The 25,990-nt window shown below is 41.4% G+C and overlaps 1 protein-coding gene across 1 annotated transcript in view; it reads left to right on the forward strand.

Moving 5' to 3' along the window:
• The window catches only part of myo1g (myosin IG), a 41,888-nt gene that overhangs the window by 1,486 nt on the left and 14,412 nt on the right, over positions 1-25,990 (forward strand). Inside the window, exons 2-19 of the mRNA XM_083545368.1 lie at positions 1,759-1,967; positions 2,579-2,672; positions 8,297-8,462; positions 9,150-9,203; positions 10,569-10,664; positions 11,333-11,449; positions 11,984-12,190; positions 15,030-15,175; positions 15,668-15,782; positions 16,101-16,271; positions 16,820-16,890; positions 21,092-21,166; positions 22,073-22,205; positions 23,584-23,750; positions 23,991-24,198; positions 24,495-24,718; positions 25,000-25,144; positions 25,979-25,990. The exon at positions 25,979-25,990 is cut by the window's right edge and continues 93 nt beyond it. Of these exons, the coding sequence (XP_083401494.1) occupies positions 1,759-1,967; positions 2,579-2,672; positions 8,297-8,462; positions 9,150-9,203; positions 10,569-10,664; positions 11,333-11,449; positions 11,984-12,190; positions 15,030-15,175; positions 15,668-15,782; positions 16,101-16,271; positions 16,820-16,890; positions 21,092-21,166; positions 22,073-22,205; positions 23,584-23,750; positions 23,991-24,198; positions 24,495-24,718; positions 25,000-25,144; positions 25,979-25,990 (2,410 nt within the window). The remainder of the gene's footprint in view (positions 1-1,758; positions 1,968-2,578; positions 2,673-8,296; positions 8,463-9,149; positions 9,204-10,568; positions 10,665-11,332; positions 11,450-11,983; positions 12,191-15,029; positions 15,176-15,667; positions 15,783-16,100; positions 16,272-16,819; positions 16,891-21,091; positions 21,167-22,072; positions 22,206-23,583; positions 23,751-23,990; positions 24,199-24,494; positions 24,719-24,999; positions 25,145-25,978) is intronic.

Raw genomic sequence — 25,990 nt, forward strand, 5'->3', positions numbered from 1 at the left:
TTAAGCTAAGAACAGTAACTGTAGAAAAGATGTATGGCACATTATATCAATAAGTGCAATAATATTTTTCTTATTTCAGAGCCAAGATTTTTACATTTACAAATTTAACACATTTTCATTTGATTCCAATGTTATGTATATGTGTAATCGTTCATGATTACATGTTTACTGGTTCCACAGTAACCAAAGTAAAACTGTGGACTTCATGAACTACTACTTGAGAACCACAAAGGATTTCTTCAAGCTTAAATGTTAGCAAAAAAAATCACATTAAACAACTATAAATGTCTTGTTAGCATTTTTTTTTTTGTTTGTTTTTTTGTTTTTTTTTTACAAAATTTCATTCTGGAAAATTAAATGTTTCCTGGCTGTAATACTACATTTAAACTGGATCATGTCTCCATGTGATTTCCTGGTATTTCCAATTCAGAAATCAAAATTGTGACATGGTGTTGAACTTTCTCAATATAATGCAACCCGTGAAAGTTTGTGGTTGATGTGTAAAAGCGTTATTGTGTTGTTTACAAAATAACACTGTATAATATAATAATATTACTTTCTACATATTAAAACCTATACCTACCTATAGAGTACAAGCTACATATCTAATCATGTGCTTATATAAACAAATGCACCACAAACTAATAAACCTGTCAACACTGATGTCTTTTGATTAACCATTTATACATCACTTAGTTACAGTAACTCAGTGAATGTGCTATTACTTATAAATCATTGGTGAGGTTTGATTTTTCTTTCAATAAAACTAGGAAGTCGATTTGTTTTTTCCATTAACAGTGCATCCCAAAGTGTATAATTCATCTAATTTCATAGAAATTGACAAATAATTCTTTTTTTTTTTCTGGAATATTGTTGCAGTTATTAACCATTTAGAGATACATTTAATGTCATGTCTAAACAAACAGTTTTGCACTCTAAACTCCATCAAGGAACAGTTAATAACCCCCTCAATAATGATAAAATTGTAATAAAGAGTCAACCAGATGAGGATGTGTTCCCTTTTTTATTTTGGTTCCTCTCATGGTTTCTTTCTCACATTCTTTCTTATATTTAACCTCTTGTCCAACAAGGAAAAACATAGAGGGGCAAAATGATTAATTTAATTAGCATATTTATATCTATTTTGTAAAGCTGTAATAATAATGTATGTTGTTAAAAGTGCTATACAAACAAAATTGAGTAGAATCCTCCTACAAACTCAACCTAAAATCAGCTTTTCAAGAGAAAAAAACAAATATAGAAAACAGCAAAAGAAATGCTTTAGACTGTAACAAACCTTAAAAAAATTTTAGATTAAAGTTGAGGTATTGATTTGTTAAAGTTTTATGTGAACTCTTATGTGAGTATATGTTTTTATGTTATAAAATTTGTGAATGAGCTAACCATTATATTCTTCTTGAAAGTGTAAGAGTAGATAAACTCTTTTTTAAATAGAACTAAACATACATTCTAACCTTATAACCTCTATTTCTCTATAAAGCTGCTTTGAGACAATGTCCATTGCTAAAAGCACTATACAAATAAAAAACAAAGTAAAAATAATTAACATTTAGGTAATGTAGGGAGGAAAAAGATGACATTTCAATACAGATTACTTAAATATAAAATACTCTGTCACACAGAAACAAAAGAAATCAAGATTATAATGTATAAATAACCTGCAATAATGAAAACATCCACATACTTTCAGTTCATGGATTCTTCATTGGATTCTTTATTAAACTGTTGTGTTTACAGGTTTGAGAAAGGCAGAATCTATACGTTTATTGGAGAGGTGGTCGTGTCAGTGAATCCCTACAGAAAGATGGACATCTATGGGAAGGAAAACATTGATGCGTACAGAGGGAGAGAGCTTTATGAAAACCCGCCTCACCTCTATGCAGTAGCTGACGCCGCCTACAAAGCCATGAAAAGAAGAGCGAAAGACACCTGCATAGTCATTTCAGGTAACAAACATAAACATTTTGGATTATTAGGGGTTGAGTTTTGAGAGGCTGGTTAGAAAAGGGAAGTGAATCTTCAAGAAGAACACATGATGGAGTGTATATGATTTACTATATTTATATTGGATGCCTTGCAACTAAATAATACATTTCAATATTTACACCTGGAGACCAAAGTTATATTTTTATTAATGCCTAATTATAGCACAGTGCTGCTGAATTCTCAAATCTGATTGGCCAGATAACTCACAGGGACTTCCAGGCAGGTGTTATGAAAAAAAAAAAAAAAATTAATAATAAACTGAAAAAAAAAAAAAAAATAAATAAATAAATAAATAATATATATATATATATATATATATATATATATATATATATATATATATATATATATATATATATATATATATACATACACATTTACAGGGTGAGGAGACTTCTATTGGGAAACTCTGGTTGGACTTGGAGAAAATCTTTTTTTTTTTCTCATATTTAAAAACTCAACAAAAAAATCAACAACATGCAAATAAAATGTCTTTTCAATAGTCAAAATCAAATAAAATGAATCGTTTTTTACAGGCACACAGGATCAATAATTTGTGTGTGTTTTCTAGGTGAAAGTGGAGCAGGAAAGACAGAAGCCAGCAAATACATTATGCAGTACATTGCTGCTATCACCAATCCCAGCCAAAGGGAAGAAGTCGAGAGGTAAGGATTTAAAAGTCTTAATCTGTAAATAATCATTAAAATAGAATTAAATTTAGTTCCAACCCAAAGCTCTGTATGTGGCAGGACTTTTTGTTTTTAAAAGGTACTACTTTATTTATATAAAGGCAATACACAATTCAAACTTATTCTATATGTCAGGCACAAGAACTCGCAGGAAACCGGAGGTTGAATGTACAAGAAACGTGTTTACTTAAGTCACTCAAGAAATGAAAGAGCAAAGCATAACAACACGCAGGCATGAACTAAAACACAAAAGAAATACAGAAAACAAAAGAAACGTCCAACACACATGAAGCGTGATGTAAACACAAAGGGTGAGAGAGTCCACAATGTTCGTAGGCCTAAGCTGTAGAACGGACGGTGAGACTGTGAACGACTGGGGTTTATATATGGTGGTGACTAATGTGACCCAGGTGATGATGATTAGTAATCAGGTGAGCTGCTAGGGTGGATATGAGGGTTAGGAGAAGGCGTGGCTGGTGGATCCCTGACAGTACCCCCTCCCCCAGAGGCGGCTCCTGAAGCCCTGACCCTGCGCCGCGGCCGACCCCGACCCCGGGGGGCAGGACGCAACGGATGAGCGGCGTGGTACTCCTCCAGGAGCGCAGGGTCCAGTATGTCCCGCCGCGCCACCCACGACCGTACCTCGGGGCCGTAACCCTCCCAGTCCACGAGATACTCCAGGCTGCTGCCCCGACGCCGTGAGTTCAGTATCTCTCTCACCGAGTAGACCGAGGGCTGCTCCAACACTTCCGGTGGCGGGGGTGCAATTTCCCTGGGTCGCAGTGTGTCCACGGGGGTGTAAGGTTTGAGGAGCGACACATGAAAGGTGGGGTGAATCCGGTACCGCGGTGGGAGTACTAGCCGGTAAGCTGCCTCGTTGACCTGCCTCTCGATTTGAAATGGCCCGATGTACCGGGGGCTCAGCTTCCTGCAAGGAAGCCGCAGTCGCAGATCCCGAGTGGACAGCCAGACCCAGTCTCCGGGCCTGTACTGGGGGGCCTCCCTTCTGTGTGCGTCAGCATGACGCTGGGTTTCTCTGGTTGTCCGGCGCAGTTGGGTGTGTGCAGCCTCCCACGTCCTAACACTCTCCCGGAACCAGTGGTCCACTGCAGGTACATTGGCGGGCTCGTCGGTCCAAGGAAACAGCGGGGGCTGAAACCCTAACACACACTGAAAAGGCGTGAGTCCTGTTGTATCCTGGCGCAATGAATTCTGGGCGTACTCCGCCCAGGGCAAGAACCGACTCCACTCCTCCTGATCCTGGTGGCAGTATGACCGTAGGTACCTTCCCAGGTCTTGGATCCTCCGTTCGGTTTGGCCATTCGACTGGGGGTGATACCCAGATGACAGGTTGACCGCGATCCCCAGTAGCCGAAAGAATGCTCTCCAGACATGTGAGGTGAATTGGGGACCTCGGTCAGACACCACTTCCTCCGGAAGGCCAAAGTTGCGGAAGACGTGATGGAAGAGGGCTTCTGCCGTATCCAGGGCTGTGGGGAGGCCTTGTAGGGGAACAAAGCGGCAGGCTTTAGAGAACCGATCGACGACCACTAGGATGCATGTATAACCCCCCGAGCGAGGAAGGTCAGTGACGAAGTCCACGCCGATGTGCGACCATGGTCGTTGTGGAATAGGCAGGGGGATGAGTTTACCCACTGGCAGATGCCGGGGGGTCTTTGACATGGCGCAGGTGTTGCAGCCCCGGACGAACTCCGCCACCGTATCGCTCATCCTGGGCCACCAGTAACGTCCCTGAACCAGACGTAGGGTTTGTTTCCGACCCGGGTGCCCCGAGCCTGGGTTTTCGTGAACAGACCTGAGCAGGGTCTGTCGGCATTCTTGTGGCACATAGGTTCGGTTTCCGGGGCAACCAGGGGGCGCGGGTTACCTCCGTGTGGCCGCGCGAATATCCCCGTCCATGTCCCACACAATGGGACTCAAAATGAGCGTGGGAGGCAAGATCGGTCCTGACTCGACGGGTTCTTCAGGCCCATAGACCCTGGAGAGCGAATCAGCCTTGCGGTTCTTTGACCCTGGCCGATATGTGATGCTAAAGTTGAACCTGGTGAAGAAGAGAGCCCAACGCGCCTGACGGGGGTTTAGACGCTTGGCCTCGCGGAGGTACTGGAGATTCTTGTGGTCGGTGATGACTATGAAAGGATGAGCGGCCCCCTCCAGCCAGTGTCTCCACTCTTCCAGGGCCAGCTTGATGGCCAGGAGTTCCCGGTTACCTATGTCGTAGTTCTGTTCAGCGGAGGATAACTTCTTTGAGTAGTAAGCACAGGGATGGAGCCGCGGGGGGTTCCCTGAACGCTGGGAGAGGGCGGCCCCTACTCCCGTGGAGGATGCATCCACCTCGACGACGAACGGGAGCTGAGGGTCAGGGTGACGAAGAACTGGGGCGGTACAGAACCTCTTGCGTAGTTCCCCGAAAGCCTTCTGTGCCTCCGGGGTCCAGGAAAGGACCTTGGCCTTACCACGCAATAGTGATGTGAGCGGGGCGGTAACCAGGCTGAAACCTCCTATGAACCGGCGGTAGAAGTTAGCGAACCCTAGAAACCTTTGGAGCTCCTTGATCGTGGTGGGGGCCGGCCAATCTCGTACGGCCGTCACTTTTCTCTCATCCATCCTGATGCCTGCTGCGTCGATGACGTAACCTAGGAACTGCGTCTCCGAATGGTGAAACTCACACTTGGAGAGGTTGAGGTACAGTCGGTGTTCTCGCAGCCGTTCTAGGACTTGGGTGACGTGTTGATGGTGTTCTTGTAGCGTACGTGAGTAGATCAGGATGTCGTCGATGTAAACGATCACAAACCGATGGAGAAAAGGACGGAAAACCTCGTTCATGAAGGTCTGAAAGACGGCTGGAGCAATGGAGAGCCCGTACGGCATGACCCTGTACTCGTAATGGCCTGAGGGAGTGATGAAGGCCGTCTTCCATTCGTCCCCCTCTCGGATGCGCACCAGGTTGTAGGCACTTCGGAGGTCTAGTTTGGTGAAAACGCGAGCCTCCCGTAGTTCCTCCAAGGCTGCCGGGACCAGGGGGAGTGGATATGGAAGCGGGGAGATCTGTGCGTTCAAGCCCCTGTAGTCGATGCACGGCCGCAAACCCCCATCCTTCTTGGCCACAAAAAAGAAACTGGAAGCCGCCGGAGAGGTTGACTGTGTAATGAAACCCTGACGGAGGGCCTGCTGGATATAACCCTCCATCGCTTGGTGTTCCGGGGCTGCCAAGGGGTATATCCGTCCCTTCGGTAGCTTAGCTTCGGGCTTCAGTTCAATGGCACAGTCCCATGGCCAGTGTGGGGGTAACCTGGTAGCAGCCTCCTCGCTGAAGACGTCCGAGAAAGCATGGTAGACCTGGGGGACTTCCACCTGAGAGGGTTGTTTTGCTCCTTCAACTCGAGTTGCTGCCAAGGTCAAGGTGGTCCGGGGTGGAGTCGGGAGTGGATGTAAGCATGTCTGCCGGCAGGTGGGGCTCCACTCCAAGATGTCACACGGGTCCCAGGAACAAGTAGGGGAGTGTTTGGCTAACCAGGGACGACCTAGGATCACGTCCACTGTCAAATCCTCCAGTACGAGAAGCTGGATTTCCTCGTGATGTAACACTCCGACCTGGAGGGTGATAGGGGGCGTGCAGTGCTTCACCTTACCCCGTCCTAAAGGACGTCCCTGGATAGTCTGCACGGTTAGTTCCTGAGATCCCCGCTGCCGGCGTAGCTGGAGGCGTTCTAGACACGCCTGTGAGATGAAGTTTCCCGCTGATCCTGAGTCGACCAGAGAAATGACAGATAAAGAGTGAGCGGGGGTTTTTAAGGTGACCTGGAGTGTGGACAAATGAGTAATGTCAGAAGTAAGAGTGACACTACTCACCGTCCGACGGGGAGGTCTAACTGGGCATTGGGCCACGCGATGTCCTCCTTATCCACAGTAGAGGCAGGCCTGAGTCGCCCGTCGGCGCTCCCTTTCCTGCTGAGATAGTCGCTGTGAGCCGAGTTGCATGGGTTCCGGCAATGGAGCTGCTGATGCCGCCATGGCGGGCGCTGGGTCGTGCAGGGGAAACCGGCCAGCAGTCAGGTGTTGAGAAACGCGGATAGATCTCTGAAGAAACGCCTCTAGTCCTAGGGTGTCATCAAAGGTGGCCATTGCCAGCCGGAGCTCTTGGTTTAACCCCCTGCGATACACAGCCAGCAGCGCCTTCTCGTTCCAGCCAGCAGATGCCGCCAGAGTACGGAAGCGGAGGCTGTAACCCGAAACGCTGTCAGTTCCCTGCTGGATGTTCAGCAGCTGATCTGCCGTTGAGGTATCCCCGGGGGCGGTGCTAAAGACCTCGGCGAAATGCCCAGTGAAAGCGGCAAATGACGTCAGCGCCGGGCTCGCTGCTGCCCACGCGAGCGCTCTTCCGGAGAGAAGGGATATCAAAAACGAGACCTTAGCTCGTTCGCTGGGAAAGTTCTGGGGTTGCATCTCGATATACAGGGATACCTGAAGCAGGAAGCCCTGGCACTCAGCCGTGTTTCCAGAAAAAGAAGCCGGGAGCGCAACCGGGCTGCCGAAAGCTGAACAGGGAGGAATCGCGACCGCGGGTTGGTCAACCAAATCCGCAGCCGCGGCTGCGGGCTGATCCTCCATACCGAGGTAACGCGGTTTAGCTCCTTTCCCTGTTGCCCTTCGGTTTTGTTAAAAGTCCGTTCTTCTGTCAGGCACAAGAACTCGCAGGAAACCGGAGGTTGAATGTACAAGAAACGTGTTTACTTAAGTCACTCAAGAAATGAAAGAGCAAAGCAGAACAACACGCAGGCATGAACTAAAACACAAAAGAAATACAGAAAACAAAAGAAACGTCCAACACACATGAAGCGTGATGTAAACACAAAGGGTGAGAGAGTCCACAATGTTCGTAGGCCTAAGCTGTAGAACGGACGGTGAGACTGTGAACGACTGGGGTTTATATATGGTGGTGACTGATGTGACCCAGGTGATGATGATTAGTAATCAGGTGAGCTGCTAGGGTGGATATGAGGGTTAGGAGAAGGCGTGGCTGGTGGATCCCTGACACTATATATATATCTAAGACCAATGATTCATTTAAAAATATAAAATATATATTTATTTCTGTAAAGAAATATTTCTTTCAATAATTTATGGCTGGGATCTCTACAGTCAGTGCTTTAAAGTTCTCTGGAAAGTCTTGAATATGTTTTACAAATAGCTGTAGAAGAAATAAAATGCTGTTTTTTGTAAATAATCATATTTGGGATGATGAGTCAATTATCTGTATGTTGAGTCAATTATCCATCAATAATTTCACATGCATTGTTCAAATTTTGGATGATGAGTGACTCTGCTCCAATTATATAACCATGATAGCTTGATGGATAAAGCTCTGGGTTGCTGATTGAAAAGAACCTGGTTTGATCATTAGCCAAGCTGCCAATTTTTGGCCCTTGAGCAAGGCCCTTAATCCTTTCTGCTTTTGGGGGATGGGGGCTGTATCATGGAATAATAAACTTCCCTGTGTGTCAGTGTACATGTGGCAAGTAAAAGCCTCTATAACATCACAGCTTAGAGGTTTTATTCCTAATACTTCTATATTTCAGTGTGAAGAACGTGCTCCTAAAATCAAACTGTGTGTTGGAGGCATTTGGGAATGCCAAGACCAACCGCAATGACAACTCGAGCCGTTTTGGAAAGTACATGGATATTAACTTTAATTTCAACGGAGACCCAACAGGAGGACACATCAACAACTACCTGCTGGAGAAGGTCAGAGTTTTCACTCAGATACTGGAAGTTAGAATTACAGCTTTATAGTTTCTTTGGAAGAAACACAGCATGATTACTGCTTTACAGCAAACAGTGTCGACCCTGTTTATTTTATTTAAGCTTGTGTTTTTCTGTGTTTGTGTACGTGTTTATTACAATGGCTGAGATACTGTGCTATTAAGCTTAACAAGATGTCACTGATAAGCACAGAAATTTCTCCAGCTTTACCACAGAACAGCAAAAAAAAAAACCTGTGTGCTTGTCATTGTTTATATTTAACATCTTGAAAGTATACGCTCAGATATATGTGAACGTGCTTATGTAGCTGTGGTTAGTCATTAGTTTCAAAAGCGTCAACTTTATTTTTGACCTTCCCTCACAACTCTATCATAGATGTGGTTTTTGCTGGGAAGGTGTTGAAACATAGAAGTGAAACGTGGGTAGTAATTTATCCTGTTAATTAACTATGCCCACTGTGGCTCTCCTGGGTGTTAATACATACTGTACATCATCTTATAATACAGAGCTCTAATACTCTCATACATAGCCGCCAAAACTACCACATACAATAGTTTATATCGGATATTACTATATTATGAATTAAGAGATCAGAGTGTTAAATTGAACTTAAGCATCAGTCATTTGTTGTTTTTTTAACTCTTACATTCCTTTTTGAATCCTGTGTAGTCAAGGGTCATCCAACAGCAAGAGGGAGAGAGAAACTTCCACTCGTTCTACCAGGTGAGATGTACTATAGAATAAAAAAGTATACCAAACGTAGATGTGAAAAGATTTGTGTGAAATTCATGCTGTTTTTGAGATGAAGGAATCCTTAAGGATGCAGGTGAAACAGTTTCCAACATTCTCCATGTTGAACCGATAATGCATTTGGTTAGCATAAAGGATACGAAATCAAATCAACTGGCTTTTATGTCATTTCATCTATATTCAGTACAGTACAACAACACAACATTTGTCTAGGACTACATGGAGGTGCTACATGAAACCACATAAATAAAGACAAGATGACACCTTTAACTAGAACTTTAACCTCAGTCAGGATATTACATAAAGTGCATGTGTGCAAATGTGTGCAAACAGCATTCAGTGTAACAACACAACACAAAACAACACAACACTGTAGCAGTGTAGCACAGATCTGTACACGAAGCTAAATTTGAGCTAACGCAAATCACTTATCCATCTAATAAATCTTAGCAGGCAGCAGTTGTTTGTGCAAAAAACTTCAATGAAGTTTTGTGTGTGTGTGTGTGTGTGTGTGTGTGTGTGTGTAGTCTACTACTTATGGGAAGAAACATAGTTTGGCTTTGCTATACACATCTGATTAGGAGGCATGACCTCATTTTTATGCTATTTTTAGTATCTGCTTATGACTAGATGTGTAATGTGCATCAAGCCTCCTGCAGACAATAAAATAAGCCTTTCATGCAAGCGTGAGATTTTTATTTTTATATAGTCACGAGGAGGTCAATATATAAAGCTCGCTGGGCAAAATAAGTGCTACACAATACAGCTTGTGTATATTTTAGTAAAACGCGCTTGAGAATATACCACAGACAGGCACAAGAAAAATAATAGCTTTTGCTATTCATACCATGCTCACAGTGCCGACATTTCCTTTTCTCTGTTTTATTGTTTTCTAGAGTTCACAGTGTGGTAGGCTTGGTATTTAATAATAGATTAGAAGAAAAGATTGGTTTAGGCCACTCCCACTGCTTGTCTTTCATTTTAAGAGCGATAAAGAAATGAATATTCGAAGCACTCAACTGATGCAGATAGTGGCAATCAGATAGTGTAACACTTCTATTAGCTATCAAACCCTTATGAACTAATATACAGAATTATATCTGAATTATATTATATAGGGGATGTTAGTTTAGCTACAAAGTCAGAAGGGTTTATAAGATATTGAGTGATCTGCTTTGTGAAGGATTTAAGGAAAAGTTATAAATGTTTTAATATAAATATAGGGCGAATGCGACTGTATAACATTGTGATGCTATTGTGTTTGTGTGTGTGTGTGTGTGTGTGTGTGTGTGTGTGTGTGTGTGTGTGTGTGTGTGTGTGTGTGTGTGTGTGTGCTAGTTGTTACGTGGAGGCTCTGAAGACCTGCTGAAGTCCCTCCATCTTGACAACGATCCTTCAGAGTACTTGTACACCAGCCAGGGCTCCTCAGTCACTGTAAGCGCTACCCATTTCACCTTAATGTGTTTATCTAATTCATCATTCTCTTACACACACTCCCATTTTATTTTTGTTTACTAATATCTTTAAACTTTATCATAGACTACATGAATATAAATATTTGGACACCTGAGTTTTTCAGCCATATGTGGGTCTTCTCCAGACTGTTAACATTAAGTTGGAGGCACACAATTGCCTTTGCATCCAGTAGTATAAAATGTTCCCCTCACTTTACTAGGAGACACAAACCTGTTCCAACATGTGCACAAAGCCAGCTCAATGAAGATATGCTTTGCATGGGTTGAAGTGGAAGATCTTAAGTGAGATATTGGACACTTTTGGGATGAATTGGAACACTGACTGCATCTCAGGCCTCACCCTAGATTAGTACCTGAATCTCCATATGTACACTCCAAAATTTAGTGCAACATTTTACCAGAGAAGTGGAGGATATTATGATAGAAAATATGGACTTCATCTGGAATAGGATGTTATGAAAGAACATACCAATCTGGTAGTCCTGGTGTCCACAAACTTGTCCATATAGTGTAGTTAACATTCACATTCCATTCAATGCACTTATATACACTCTCTTTCTGACATCTCTCCATTCTCTCTCTCTCTCTTTCTCTCTCTCTCTCTCTCTCGCTCTCGCCCTCTCTCAGACTTCCACTGATGACCGGAGGTGTCACAAGGAAGTGCTGAGTGCACTGAAAGTGATCGGGTACAGTCAGGAAGAAATCAACTCCATCTACAAAATCCTGGCCACCATCCTTCTGCTGGTACAATTAAGCATCAAATACAGATTCAGTCTCAGTAATGAAAGATTTAGAAGAAAAATGGTCCATCTGGTTGCTAGAGTGAATATATTTTATAACTAAAACAGTTGAATTGACTTGCCATTTGAATAAAAACAAAAATTTTGATATTAAAATAATTGTAATTATTAATAAAGTGATTTTATTATTAAATAATTTTAAATAATCTTAATACCTGAGATTATTAAATTAATAAAATCATTTATTCCCATTATTAAATTTATAATACATGTTTATTATTTATTAATGTATTCATTTGTGCAGCATTTATTTTAAACTTTATCCAATCATAAAGCTTTGGATAATGTCATAATTATAGATCATATAAAACAGGATTATATGATTGTACCTCTAATATAAAACAATTTACTCACTAAGCAATGAAATAAAAAGCCATTTTTTTATATTAAAATTAAATAAATGTAATAAATCTATATTTTTATTATATCATATTTCTGATTGAACCGTGCGCCTGAGCTTTTTCCTTGTTGTTCTCAGGGAAACCTGCAGTTCGTGAGTGATGGAGAGAGTGTGGAGTTGGCCGGAGGGGATGCAGTGAAACACATTGCTGAGCTCACAGCGTCTGAGGACGAGAGTGTGTATAAAGCACTGCTGTATCGTACGGTGGCCACAGGGGGTGGTGAGGTCATCTCGAAAGGGCACAGCGAGCAGGAGGCCAGCTACGGCCGAGACGCATTTGCCAAGGTGCTTCATTCCTGTACAAACAGGAAACTTTTACATTTTATTTTACATCACATCATAATTAATCACCTGAAAAACAAATGTATTTATTTACATCAAATATTTACATCAAATGCATAAGGATGGAAATGGCAGTGGTGAACACGTATTTTAAGAAGAAGGAGGATCATAGGGTGACGTATAAGAGTGGAGGAAGGTGCACACAGGTGGATTATCTTCTGTGTAGGAGATGCAACCTGAAGGAGATTGGAGACTGTAAGGTGTTGGCGGGGGACAGTGTAGCTAGACAGCATCGGATGGTGGTCTGTAGGATGGTTTTGGAGGCGAAGAAGAAGAGGAGGAAAGTAAGGTTTGAAAGAAGAATAAGATGGTGGAAACTGAAGGAGGAAGAGTGTAGTGTGAGGTTCAGGGAAGAGGTCAGACAGGGGCTCGGTGGTGGTGAAGAGGTGCCGGATGATTGGGCAACTACTGCAGGAGTGATGAGGGAGGCAGCTAGAAAAGTACTTGGTGTGACATCTGGAAATAGAAAGCAAGACAAGGAGACGTGGTGGTGGAATGAGGAAGTGCAGGAGAGCATTAGGGGGAAGAGGTTGGCAAAACAGAAGTGGGATCGACAGAGTGATGAGAAAAGTAGGCAGGAGTACAAGGAGATGCGGCAGCAGGTTAAAAGGGATGTGGCGAAAGCCAAGGAAAAGGCATATGAGGAACTGTATAAGAGGTTGGACACTAAGGAAGGAGAAAAGGATTTATACCGATTGGCCAAGCAGAGGGACCGAGCTGGGAAGGATGTACTGCAAGTTAGAGCAATAAAGGATGGAGAGGGAAATGTGTTGACTAGTGAGGAGAGTGTGTTGAGAAGATGGAGGGAGTATTTTGAGCAGCTGATGAATGAGGAAAATCAGAGAGAGAGAAGGTTGGAGGATGTGGAGTTAGTGAAGCAGGATGTAGATAGGATTAGTAAGGAGGAAGTGAGAGCAGCGATTAAGAGGATGAAGAATGGAAAGTTGGTTGGACCAGATGACATACCGGTAGAAGCGTGGAGATGTTTAGGAGAGATGGCAGTGGTGTTTTTAACCAGATTGTTTAACAGGATTCTGGAAGGGGAGAGGATGCCTGAGGAATGGAGAAGGAGTGTGCTGGTACCGATCTTTAAGCATAAGGGAGATGTGCAGACCTGCAGTAACTACAGGGGAATTAAGTTGATCAGTCACACCATGAAGTTATGGGAAAGAGTAGTGGAAGCCAGGTTGAGAGAAGAGGTGACCATCTGTGAGCAACAGTATGGTTTCATGCCGAGGAAGAGCACCACAGATGCCTTATTTGCTTTAAGGATGTTGATGGAGAAGTATAGAGAAGGACAGAAGGAGCTGCATTGTGTGTTTGTGGATTTAGAGAAAGCGTACGACAGGGTGCCGAGAGAGGAGTTGTGGTATTGTATGAGGAAGTCAGGTGTGTCAGAGAAGTATGTGAGGGTGGTGCAGGACATGTATGAGGACAGTGTGACGGCAGTAAAGTGTGCAGTAGGTACGACAGACTGGTTCAGGGTGAAGGTTGGACTGCATCAAGGATCGGCCCTGAGCCCTTTCCTGTTTGCAGTGGTGATGGACAGGTTGACGGACGAGGTCAGACAGGAGTCTCCCTGGACTATGATGTTTGCAGATGATATTGTGATTTGTGGTGAGAGTAGAGAGCAGGTTGAGAAGAGCCTGGAGAGGTGGAGATATGCGCTGGAGAGAAGGGGAATGAAAGTCAGTAGGAGTAAGACAGAGTACATGTGTGTGAATGAGAGGGAGGGCAGTGGAGTGATGCGGTTGCAGGGAGAAGAGGTGGAGAAGGTGGAGGAGTTCAGGTACCTGGGGTCAACAGTGCAAAGTAATGGAGAGTGTGTTAGGGAAGTAAAGAAAAGAGTGCAGGCAGGGTGGAGTGGGTGGAGAAGAGTGACAGGAGTGATTTGTGATAGAAGAGTATCTGCAAGAATGAAAGGGAAAGTTTATAGGACTGTGGTGAGACCTGCGATGTTGTATGGATTAGAGACAGTGGCATTGAGTAAAAGACAGGAGGTGGAGCTGGAGGTAGCAGAGCTGAAGATGTTGAGGTTTTCGTTGGGAGTGACGAGGATGGACAAGATTAGAAATGAGTTTATTAGAGGGACAGCACATGTAGGATGTTTTGGTGACAAGGTGAGGGAGGCGAGATTGAGATGGTTTGGACATGTGCAGAGAAGGGACATGAATTATATTGGTAGAAAAATGCTGAAGATGGAGCCACCAGGTAGGAGGAAAAGAGGAAGGCCAAGGAGGAGGTTCATGGATGTGGTGAGGGAAGACATGCAGGTAGTTGGTGTAAAAGAGGCAGATATAGAGGACAGGGTGGTATGGAGACGGATGATCCGCTGTGGCGACCCCTAATGGGAGCAGCCGAAAGAAGAAGAAGAAGAAGATTTACATCAAATGCATAGATTTTTTGATGATTATTTACTAAACATATTCTGGTTTTAGACATTACAAGCAGAGAGATTTAATGTAAACCCTTAACACAATATATCTTGTTTTTACCTCTCACCCTTGTAAAATCCTTCACCTCATGGAAGCTAAATGCATTAGGATTTATAAACAAAGACAAATAGATTGTAATCAATTTGAACATTTCAGAATTCCCTGTTTAAGCCCAATATGTATATTAAATGGCAAAAAAAATCATTCCTACTGTCTTAAAGTGATGCAAACACATGGTATAGATTTTACCCAAGAATGCTATAATACTGTTATAGCAATAAAACATTAGTGCATGGGTTATTTTTATGCTTTGGTACCTAATTTTAGGTTTGTTTCTCTTCCTGTAGGCGTTATATGAGCGGTTATTTGGTTGGATCGTTGGTCGAATTAACTCTGTGATTGAGGTAAAGAACTACAACCCAGCTTTGCATGGCAAAAACACAGTGATTGGAGTGCTGGATATTTACGGTTTCGAAATCTTTGACAATAACAGGTGAGCGTTAGTTTCACATTTATTACACAAACACAATAATTAGATAGATAGGACAGAGAAAACAATGTTTTTATTGCTTACTTAGCAACAACACTGTGCAAGTTTCCCCAATAAAGGAAAGCCAACATGAAGCTGGAAAGTCCTATAATGTCGCACTTGAGAAGAGGGCATAATTCATTCGAATAGCAAAAGAGAGGGTTAGATGGCTATTAATATTAACAACAATATTAACAACAATATTAGTTACACACACTGTATCGTATGCTTTCCTTACGACCTTATGACCATTTTTATGGTCTTTACATTTTTTTTATGTAAATTTTGTTCAAAATAGTATAGATTTTTAATGCTACACCTTCTGTCAAATTTCTGCAATCAATTTATTTACGCCCAACAAAAATATCAGTTTGTTATACTTTTAATGTACAATTTCTCCTGAAGAATATTGCATTTATTAAGTCATTCGTGTTGTACTGTAATGTTTTCCTGCAGCTTCGAGCAGTTCTGCATTAACTACTGTAACGAGAAGCTACAGCAGCTTTTCATCGAGCTCATCCTCAGACAGGAGCAGGAGGAGTACCATAGAGAGGGAATTACCTGGCAACATGTGAGCATAACACACACACACACACACACACACACACACACACACACACACACACACACACACACACACACAAAACGACAAGGCGTTTCATTTCTTTCTTTTTTCTGTCCTCAGGCAAGAATATTTAACTTTAACCTTACCATATATGGTAGTAAAATGACATGAAGGCATGTTTGTTTCATCATCACATATTTACATCATCACTTCCTTCAGCACATGTTCACACACAGATATGTACTTGCTTTTGTTCTTGATTTCATCCAGGCTAAATGATGCAATATGTCACAGTAATGCCAATCGTGTTATCCTCTCGCACAGATCGACTACTTCAATAACCAGATCATCGTGGATCTAGTGGAACAGGCACATAAGGGTATCATCTCCATTCTGGATGAGGCCTGTCTCACTGCCGGAAAAGTCACAGACACTGTCTGCCTCGAAAGCATGAACAACAAGCTCGGGCAGCACCCTCACTACACATCCCGCAAGGTAGATAGATACAGCTTTATTGTTATTGCATAGTTCCTGCAGTTTGGCATCTAGGACAGACAGACAGACAGACAGACAGACAGACAGACAGACAGACAGACAGACAGACAGACAGACAGACAGACAGATAGACAGATAAATAGATAGATAGATAGATAGATAGATAGATAGATAGATAGATAGATAGATAGATAGATAGATAGATAGATAGATAGATAGATAGATAGATAGATAGATAGATAGATAGATATCCTCAGAACTTTAAAGTGCAATTTTGCTGCTGGTGCTGCAGTTGAACACTTTGGTCAACAGAGAGCATCATTCACACACAGTCACACAGTCAGACAGACAACTCTTACCCCAATAAAAGGAGTGTACATTAAAATAATATCTACTAACTGTATAAAAGTGATGAACCGCATCCTCTAAATTCAAATCAATGCAATTATTGTACTCTCATATATTTTTAAGTGTCCTCTTGTGTTTTTTTGTTATTAGGTAACAGGATTATTGTTCAGTACATTCATTATGTCCTGTTTTTCTCCCAGCTGTGTCCCACTGACAAGAGCATGGAGTTTAATCGTCATTTCCGCATCCGACACTACGCCGGCGACGTCACGTGAGTCTCAGCTTCCTTTTTCCTAGTTGTGAAAACTGACTAAGAAAGCCACCTGAGAAAAGCTAAAAGTGAAACGTGAACTATGTTATAATTCGAACAGAATCCTTATGGTAGCCCATATTTTTGCATATTTAACACGGAAAAATTATAAAGAAGAAACAAAAGGATTGAGGGGCATGTATATGATATAGCAAAAGTAGCAACAAAAGACTGGCCTGATCTGAAGCAGAGGTAATCTCACCCCAAAGTGATTATTTTTCCTAAAGCAGCATGCACACGCGCACACACACACACACACACACACACACACACACACACACACACACACACACACATTGATACAATGAGTTTCATTTCTTCTTTTTTCTGCCCTCAATCAAGAGTATTTGACTTCAGCCTTACCATATATAGTAAATAAAGGATATGAAGGCAGGTGTATTTCATTATTACATATTTACCTCATCACTACAGCTCATTCTCACACTCAGATAGAAAATTATCAATGTATTTAATTGTTTAATTTTTTAAAGAACATTATAATTTTTTATTTAGTGTTTACAGTGTGGTGTTGGCAAACTGTTGGCAGACTGTATGTTCACCACATATGTATGTACACCACTAATCAGAATCAAGAATCACACAGCACTGTGTAAATATATTTAAACGAAGAACATATGCATTTGCATATGGGTTTTAAAGATCTGCCTGTTTAGAACGTTTCAAATTAAAATGGTGTCCCTGTACTCCACACTTTCATATAGGGGCTTGGCTCAAATGCACTTTTTGTTTGTAGTCATCTCCCTCAGCAGCTGGGATTGGAAAATGGTGCTTTATTACCCGACTGTAAACATCACACATGGTTGCAGGACTTGGGGAATTGGTTGGTTGGTTGGTACATAAGTGTGAATGGGAATCCCTCATTCTACCTTCTTTGACTGCACAGGCCACTGGTTGAGCAAATGCTGCATCGTGTTAATGAATAGATCATAAAATGATCAAATGAGCATTTTCTTTTACTTTGTTCTCAGCTCTGTTATTACCAATAGCAGTGCGTACTGGCTGTTTGATAGTTAAATCCTCCTCGCCCTGACTGTCGTGTTTTTTTCCCTCCTGGGATGTTGCCATGTTGTCCCCTGAGTTCTACAGCTCTACATCATGCAAGCTGAAAAATATATTTCTGTGTAGCCTGGTTTTAGTTATAATTATACTGTGTGTCAAGCAGAAAGCTATGAAAAGAGCTGACTCTTCATTAATAAGTAAACCCTTTACAATTTATTTATTTTTAGACAATTCCAGGTTCGTTTTTTTTCCCTTTAGGATACATAACAATTGTCGAGAATATATACAAATGGGGTCCAAAATTCTAAGCACACTAGTGGAAATTATTGATTGGTTGCCATTCTTTTTATCATGTAATGAAGCAGAAAGCAGATGCAAGTGCAAAGATTCTTTTAATGAAGCCGGGTTTTAATAAAACCAGACCCAAAAATAAACAAAGCAACAAAGACCAAAATGTAAAACAAAGGTAACAATGGTGAGCATGAACAGCCAATCAGCCAAGAGTAAGAAACATGAGACAGGAGGTGTAGTGAATTGTAAATCTATATATGACCTTTTGTTTAAAGATTGAAATAAACATGGCCAATATCATAAATTTCATTTGTGGGCTAGAAATTGTGCAACATTTCGGATATTTAATATTGTATTTTTGAGATGAGGTTCTGGACTTTTGAACCCCAGTATACACTACACTGCCAAAAGTATTGGGTCACCTGATCATAAGTTTGGCATGTGATTTTTGAGCATTGCATTCCACATTTAGTGCCATTTTGCTTTTAAAATTCCCTCCACTCTTCTGGGAAGATGTTCCACAAGATTTTGGAGTGTGCTTATGGATATTTGTGTTTATCAGCCACAAGGATGTTATGAAAGGCAGGTATTGATGTAGGTGAGGAGACCTGGGGTGCAGTCAGCGTTCACATTCATCCTAAAGGTGTTCAGTAGGGATGAGATCAGAGCTCTATAGCAGCAAGATCTTCCTCTCCAAGGTTTGGGTTTCCAAGTTCAAGTGAATAAAAAAATTTATTATTAGAAAAATAATTGTTTGAAAAAGAACCACATAAAGCAGGAAAGGTCAGGTGACCAAATACTTTTGGCAATATAGTTTATATAATGTCTAATGTAAGCATCTTAGTGAATATAAATCAGATGTGGCTATTTTTCCCTAGAAAAACAATTTGTCTATGGAAAGGATGTAGTGTTTTATATCAAATTGATGACATCATTATGCGGTCTGTTGAACTAAGAGCGATATTGTTACACCTTCACTGTTTATGTCTCCAATATATTGAGTATACCTGCAAGAGGACAGTCACAAGTAAGCATATGACTGAGAGTACATTAGAAACACATCCATGTCCATCAGCAACCCTACTAAATTGCAAACCTGATTAATTTAGAGACCGCAACGCCTTCGAAAGCACCCAGAGTTGCTGCAATTGCTGATTATTTTTGTAACTCATGGGCTCTGTCCTAATTTGGGCTCTAGGAGAGGAACAGATCAGAATAAAAAGCTTGCCACTGAAAATAGCCGACACATTTTTCACTTCATATTTCTCCCGTTTTTTTTTTTTTCTTCAGATGAGTTCTAAAGAAAAAGGTTTAAAGGTGTGTTTTTTTGTGCGTTTGGCATGTTAATGCAGGATCAGAATGAGCAGATGCGAAGGCGGATAAATCCAGGCATTTCAACACAAACAGTAGCTGGTCATTCAAAATGTCATTTGTAATTGGGTCAGATGGTTACAAAAATACGTTTTACTAAATGAGATTACTTCTGTGGAATTCACACACACACACACACACACACACACACACACACACACACACACACACACACACACACACACACACACACACACACATCTACATCTATTAGACGCTCTGCCTCCCACACCCACTACACAATAACATCCCTGAGGGATCAAAGCTGTCAGAACGTAGTTGTCAACCTGCCTTCAAAACACACACAAACACACACACACACATACTGATGTGCACACACACACACACACACACACACACACACACACTGCAGGATCCCTAAGGCTGTACCGAAGCAGGCCATTCTTCCTTTTCTCTTGCTAAATATACCCTCATCCAGACCCTACTCTCTGATCCGACTCTGACCTACTTCATCACTCATTCGGCTTTCCGGCTTCCTAACTCTTTATCCATTCATTTTCTCCACCTCCCGCTCTTTCTTTCTCTTTCTCTCCAATTCCAATTAACGCGTCTTCCATCATTTCCGCCTCATTATGAGTCCTTAATGGAAAACCATAATGCAGTCAATGAGAATAAAGTCACTTGAGATAGAGTGTGACTCATGGAGTCTGATGGAAAAGTACAAAAATGATGCCCTTTTTGGGGGTTTCAATGATTATGCTATCATATATAATATACCATAATATAATGTAAAATGCTTTTTATTGTTTTGGAACCCCTGTTATAGAAGTGATTTTATTTGATGGTTCTCTTCAGTCTCACAATTTGTCAAAGCAAAAATTGCCATTTCCTCTCCATTTTTCTACTTTGTTTCATAATTAATTTCAACGTATTCGGTTCAGTGGCAGTCCCTCAGGTGATTTGTTTTTTTTATGCTGCCTCACACACTTTTACATCACTGTACAGTATGTCACGTTTTTCACAAACACTGTCAGTCACTGAGAAGCGTGAATTGAGGAAAAAGTGTTGACTCAGGGATATAAAAAGAGGTTACCTGTGTGTGTCCATGTGTGTGTGTGTGTGTGTGTGTGTGTGTGTGTGTGTGTGTGTGTGTGTGTGTGTGTGTGTGTGTGTGTGAGTGTTTGTATGAGTGTATTTTGCTGCAACACTTCACATAAGCAGCACATACCATTGGCTGCTGTGTTTTTGTGCACTTCTGTAACATGCAGTCTGATTCCCAGTTGTGAAAAGAAGGAGAAAGGGGTTAATTCTAGCACGTTTGGGTTCTACGCAGCGTGATATGTTTCCGGTGTTGAGGCAGAGGGGGGTTTAGTCTGGTGTTAACCTGTTTTCTCTGTGTGAGTTCTTGCCATTTCAGTCAGGAATGAGTCACATTTTAAGAGCTGTTTAGTTGTTTATCAGCCCGCAGAGCTTTTACAGGTTTGCACTTATACCCAGCGATCCACTTTTACTCTTACAGGTACTCGGTGGAAGGATTTCTGGACAAGAACAAGGATCCGCTCTTTCAGGATTTTAAGCGACTGATGTATAACAGGTAAAGTGTCACTTGGTATGAAGTTGTACTTTATGCATAATCAGCCATTCACTGATTTAATTCTATATGTATATACACAGTATATTTCATATATACGAGGTGGTATCAAAAAGTTTCGAGACTAGTTTTGTAACACGCCAACAGATGCCCACATAAGGCTGCACGCACAGTTACAGGGAGCACCGACCATAAGCCAGTGTACCAAAAGACATTGTCCTGTGTACATCAGGAGCTGTGTAACTGATGCTAATCAGACCCTGTGTGCATTACCACGTTTGCTACTGTGACCAAGTTCACATCCTGTCACCGAGCTCTCCTCACAAGTGAGTTTCTCACCAGAAACAACATAATCTCACTTCCCTACTCGCCTGATTTGGCTCCTGCGGACATCTTCCCGAAGATGAAGATCCAGATCAAAGGTCGCAGTTTTGATACCATTGTGGAGATCCAGCACAAATAGCAGTAGGTGCTTGACATGCTTCGAAAAGAAGAAGATTTCCAGGACCCATTCCAAAAGTGGCAGGAATGCTGGAAGCATTGGTAGTGATAGTGTAAATGTAGACAAATAAACTACTTTCTTGTAAACAGAGCGAGCAAAAAAATTTTTGATGCCACCTCGTAGTTGTTAAGGAGGTTTGAGGGACAGAGGACAAACCCAAAGGACACACTTCTTTCAATATGTACAGACACAGAAGACATGCCACCTACTTATTATCTTAAAGCAACAGAAAACAGACGTCCTTCAATGTATACAAACACTGAGGACACACCTCTGTTATTGTATCTTAGAAATGCCAAAAAATCACCTCCTTCAGTGAATAATTAGTGTATTAGTATAATTTTCTTTAAAATCTGTCATGATATAAATTTTATATAAAGACTGTGGATCCTGTTCTGTGTCTTCAGTTCAGACCCAGTGCTTAAGGACATGTGGCCTGAGGGGAAGCTGAGCATTACAGAGGTGACCAAGCGACCACTGACTGCTGCGACTCTCTTCAAGAACTCCATAATCGCCCTGATTGATAAACTCGGCTGCAAGGTGAGGAAATGATCTTCCAAATCCAAAGAACATTATCTAATAAGATATTCTGCAGTGTCTCAGTTGGTATGAAATCTGAGGTTTTCTATTGGTTAGGACACAATTTGTATTGTCCAGTCAGTTTTTAATTTTCTCTCATTGGATTTCAATAAAATGATATAAGAATGTCTTTGTGATTTATTTTTAGCAGCGTTGAATCTCTCTAGAATCTCCACTGAGACAGTTTACCATTTGTGGAGATGGCTTTATAGGACGTTTCATCTTTTGACATTTGCAGATGCTATTTTCTACAATAGTTTCAGTTTTCAAGACATGCATGATGTGTATTTGGGACAAAACTGAGCCGAACACTGTTTTTGGGTCATAGATACCAACTGGATTTTCTTATTCTGGACCACTGGGGACACCTGTCCTGAATTGAACCAGCACAGTCTCCTTACTCATCTTTTACACGTTATTATGTAGTGTGGATACAATCATAATATATAATAATCTTATGTGTCCGTTTGTCAGTGTTTTCATGCGAAGTAAAATTTCTGGACAGAAATACAACGCTGATGCAATTTGGGCTTCTTTTGTTTTTTTGTTTTTTTACCATTTTCATACAGATTGGCCTTAACATTACACAATTAAGGCAACTTTTTTTTTTATGTTGGAATATTATGGACAATGTAGCAGTACCTAAAAAAATAAAAGTTTTTTTTATCAGATCAGTTTCTGCCACAAATACACATGTTCCGGCAAAGTAATTACATGAAATAATAATATACATATTATTACAAAATAATATTATTTGTAATATAATGACATAATAATCACTCAGTGGTGAATCACTGTATTTAACTGTTGTATTTTTACTTTAAAGTACTTCTTCTGTTTTGTTTTTTAGTGTTTTTTAAAGCTCAGGTTCCCATGTTATGTAAAGGGGCCTTTCAACCATTTGTTTACCCATAATTGTATACTTTTAAATGTGGTCCAGGTTCATTAGCTAGTGTGCATGTCATATTGTAGCCGTACACATGGTGGAGATGGGGAAAGTGGTAGCTCAATGGTTAAGGCATTGAACTCACCAAACCACCAATGCTGGGCCCTTGAGCAAGGCCCTTAAATTTTATCTGCTAAGTTGTTAGTCACTCTGCATAAGTGTGTACCAAAGGCCAAAAATGTAAATGTAATGTAAATGTAGCCCTATTGCAAATTTCCAAAGTTACACTGTATTCCTACTAAACTGATGTACATTAGTAATGCAGTTGTAGGGTCACCAGCTGAAGCTGATCAAACTGGGGTTTTCTGGCAAGCGAATGGCGGCCTTCGTTCATCATTGCTTTCTCATGAAGTGTGCATCGCAGTGTGTGTAAAATCTGTGTTCGACTTGCAGGAGCCGTACTATGTGCGCTGCATTAAACCCAATGAGGCGAAGTCTCCAATGCTGTTCGATGAAGCACGCTGCAATCATCAGGTGGCCTACCTCGGCCTGCTGGAAAACGTACGTGTTCGCAGAGCTGGCTTTGCCTACAGACAGCCCTACGAACGCTTCCTGCAAAGGTCTGAAATCTCACACTCATTCAATGATATTGCACAAATTTGACCAAAACTGTTTAAGGGCTGGTTATAAAACTATTGTACATGTATATAGACCTTTATAAATTTTTTATATTTAAACTCTAAATAAAAACGAAGACAAATCTTTGTAACTGAGTATCTCTACTACTCACAGTCGTGATGTGTTTAGACACTTTCTCTCATTGCAAAATTCTAACTGAAGCTTTCATTGCATTTCTTTAGGTATAAGATGACATGTGAGTACACGTGGCCTAATCACCTTATGGAAAGCGACCGTGAGGCTGTGGAGGCCATTATTGTCCAGCACGGCTTTGAGGAAGACGTGGCTTATGGACACACCAAGTTGTTTGTTCGGACTCCTCGCTCTCTCTTCACTCTGGAGCAGGAGAGAGCTGCACTCATTCCCATCCTCGTCCTCTTTCTGCAGAAGGTGATGGACGTTATTTGTTGAATTCTTGTTTTCTATTTTCAAAATTGTTTCACTTTTGTATTTTCAAATATTTTGCACACATTTAAACTATAAAGCTAGTGTGATTTCGAATGTGGAAAAAAAGGCTTTTTGATATTGTCACCATACAATTACCATTATATTTTACGCTATTTTCATATTTTTGTGAACTATATCATATGCCCATAGACCTGTCGACCTTTTATTTGCTTGTTAAACATGAGTTTGTTCTTTCATTCTCTAATGTTTCTTTCTCCATCCTGACTATTGGTGTGTAGGTGTGGCGTGGGGCTTTGGCACGGATGCGATGTCGACGCATGAGGGCAATCTACACCATAATGGGCTGCTATAAGCTCTACAAAGTAAAGGCTCATTTCTGGGAGGTGGAAAGACGCTTTGCTAATGTGCGCAACATGGAGGACTACGGGAAGAGCGTGGAGTGGCCGACTCCACCTGCTGCCCTGCTGGAGTTCCACAAAATCACTCAACACCTACATCGCAGGTGCACTTGCCTCCTAAATCTCACACGAGCAAGCACACACTACTGAAATCACACATCAGATCATTAATGAACAGAGGCAGTGTTAACTGTTTTGTTCTGAAGAGGCATTAATAAATTCTTGAGTGTTTGTTAACTACAGCATAGCTGAAAGCCGCATAGTTTTGATAACCCAGAAAATTTGACACACACATATTCACAAATCTTTTGCTGATGCACCTCTCTAAAATGCTTTTCTCATTGATCTTCTCTCTTATTTTGCTTCTATATCCCTCGTCCCCTAGATGGAGAGCAAGACGGATTGTCAAGAACATCCCTCCATCTGACATGGCAGAAGTGCGGGCAAAAGTGGCGGCTATGAGCGCTCTGAGTGGAGAGAGATTGGATTGGGGATACAACCGAACCTGGGAGAGAGACTACCTGGCCAGCGTGAGTACCCAAACACTCCTACCATGGCCTATGTTTCTTCTCTGGTTGTTAAATAAGGGATTATTACAAGCAGGTGTAAAATATAAAATATGTAACATTCTCTGCATCCTGATAGGACAGACTGCATCACGGGGGATATGTAGAGTATGTGGCTTTATGAGAACACTACCATGCATACAGGAACAAGTCTCCTTCAATATATACAGCCACAAAAGATATACCTTCTGCAATATAAAGACCCATCAGCCACAAGAGTATTATGAAAGGCAGGTACTGATGTAGGTGAGGAGACCTGGGGTGCAGTCAGCGTTCCAATTCATCCCAAAGACGTTTAGTAGGGATGAGATCAGAGCTCTATAGCAGAAAGATCTTCCTCTCCAAAGTATGTAAACCAGATCTTCAAGGAGCTTACTTTGTGCACAGGGGCATCACCATGCTGGAACAGATTTGGGTTTCCAACAAGTGAATGCAAAATTTGATTATTTAGTGCATCTAAAGACGTCCTATAGAATTGAGTGACTCCAGCTTTGTGGTAACAGTTTGGAAAAGAGCCACATGTAGCAGGAAAGGTCAGGTGACCCAATACTTTTGGCAATATAGTGTATTTGTTGTGTATTTGGGTTAATCATAAGTGTGTCATAGTCATAAGTGTGAAGTGGTCTGATAGCTTAGGACTTACTAAACTGGGTTACAAACTGGGGAACAAAACTGGAGTACTATTTGTGATCGTTATTTGTGTTCATTTTATTTAAGCCTATTGCTCATTAGACAATGATTTTCCTTAAGTGATTAAATAAGTCAATCTTTATATAAGTGTGTCACATTTCCTAACAGGCAAAAGACTTT

The sequence above is a fragment of the Silurus aristotelis genome (assembly GCF_946808225.1).
Source record: "Silurus aristotelis genome assembly, chromosome: 6".
Lineage (NCBI taxonomy): Eukaryota > Metazoa > Chordata > Actinopteri > Siluriformes > Siluridae > Silurus > Silurus aristotelis.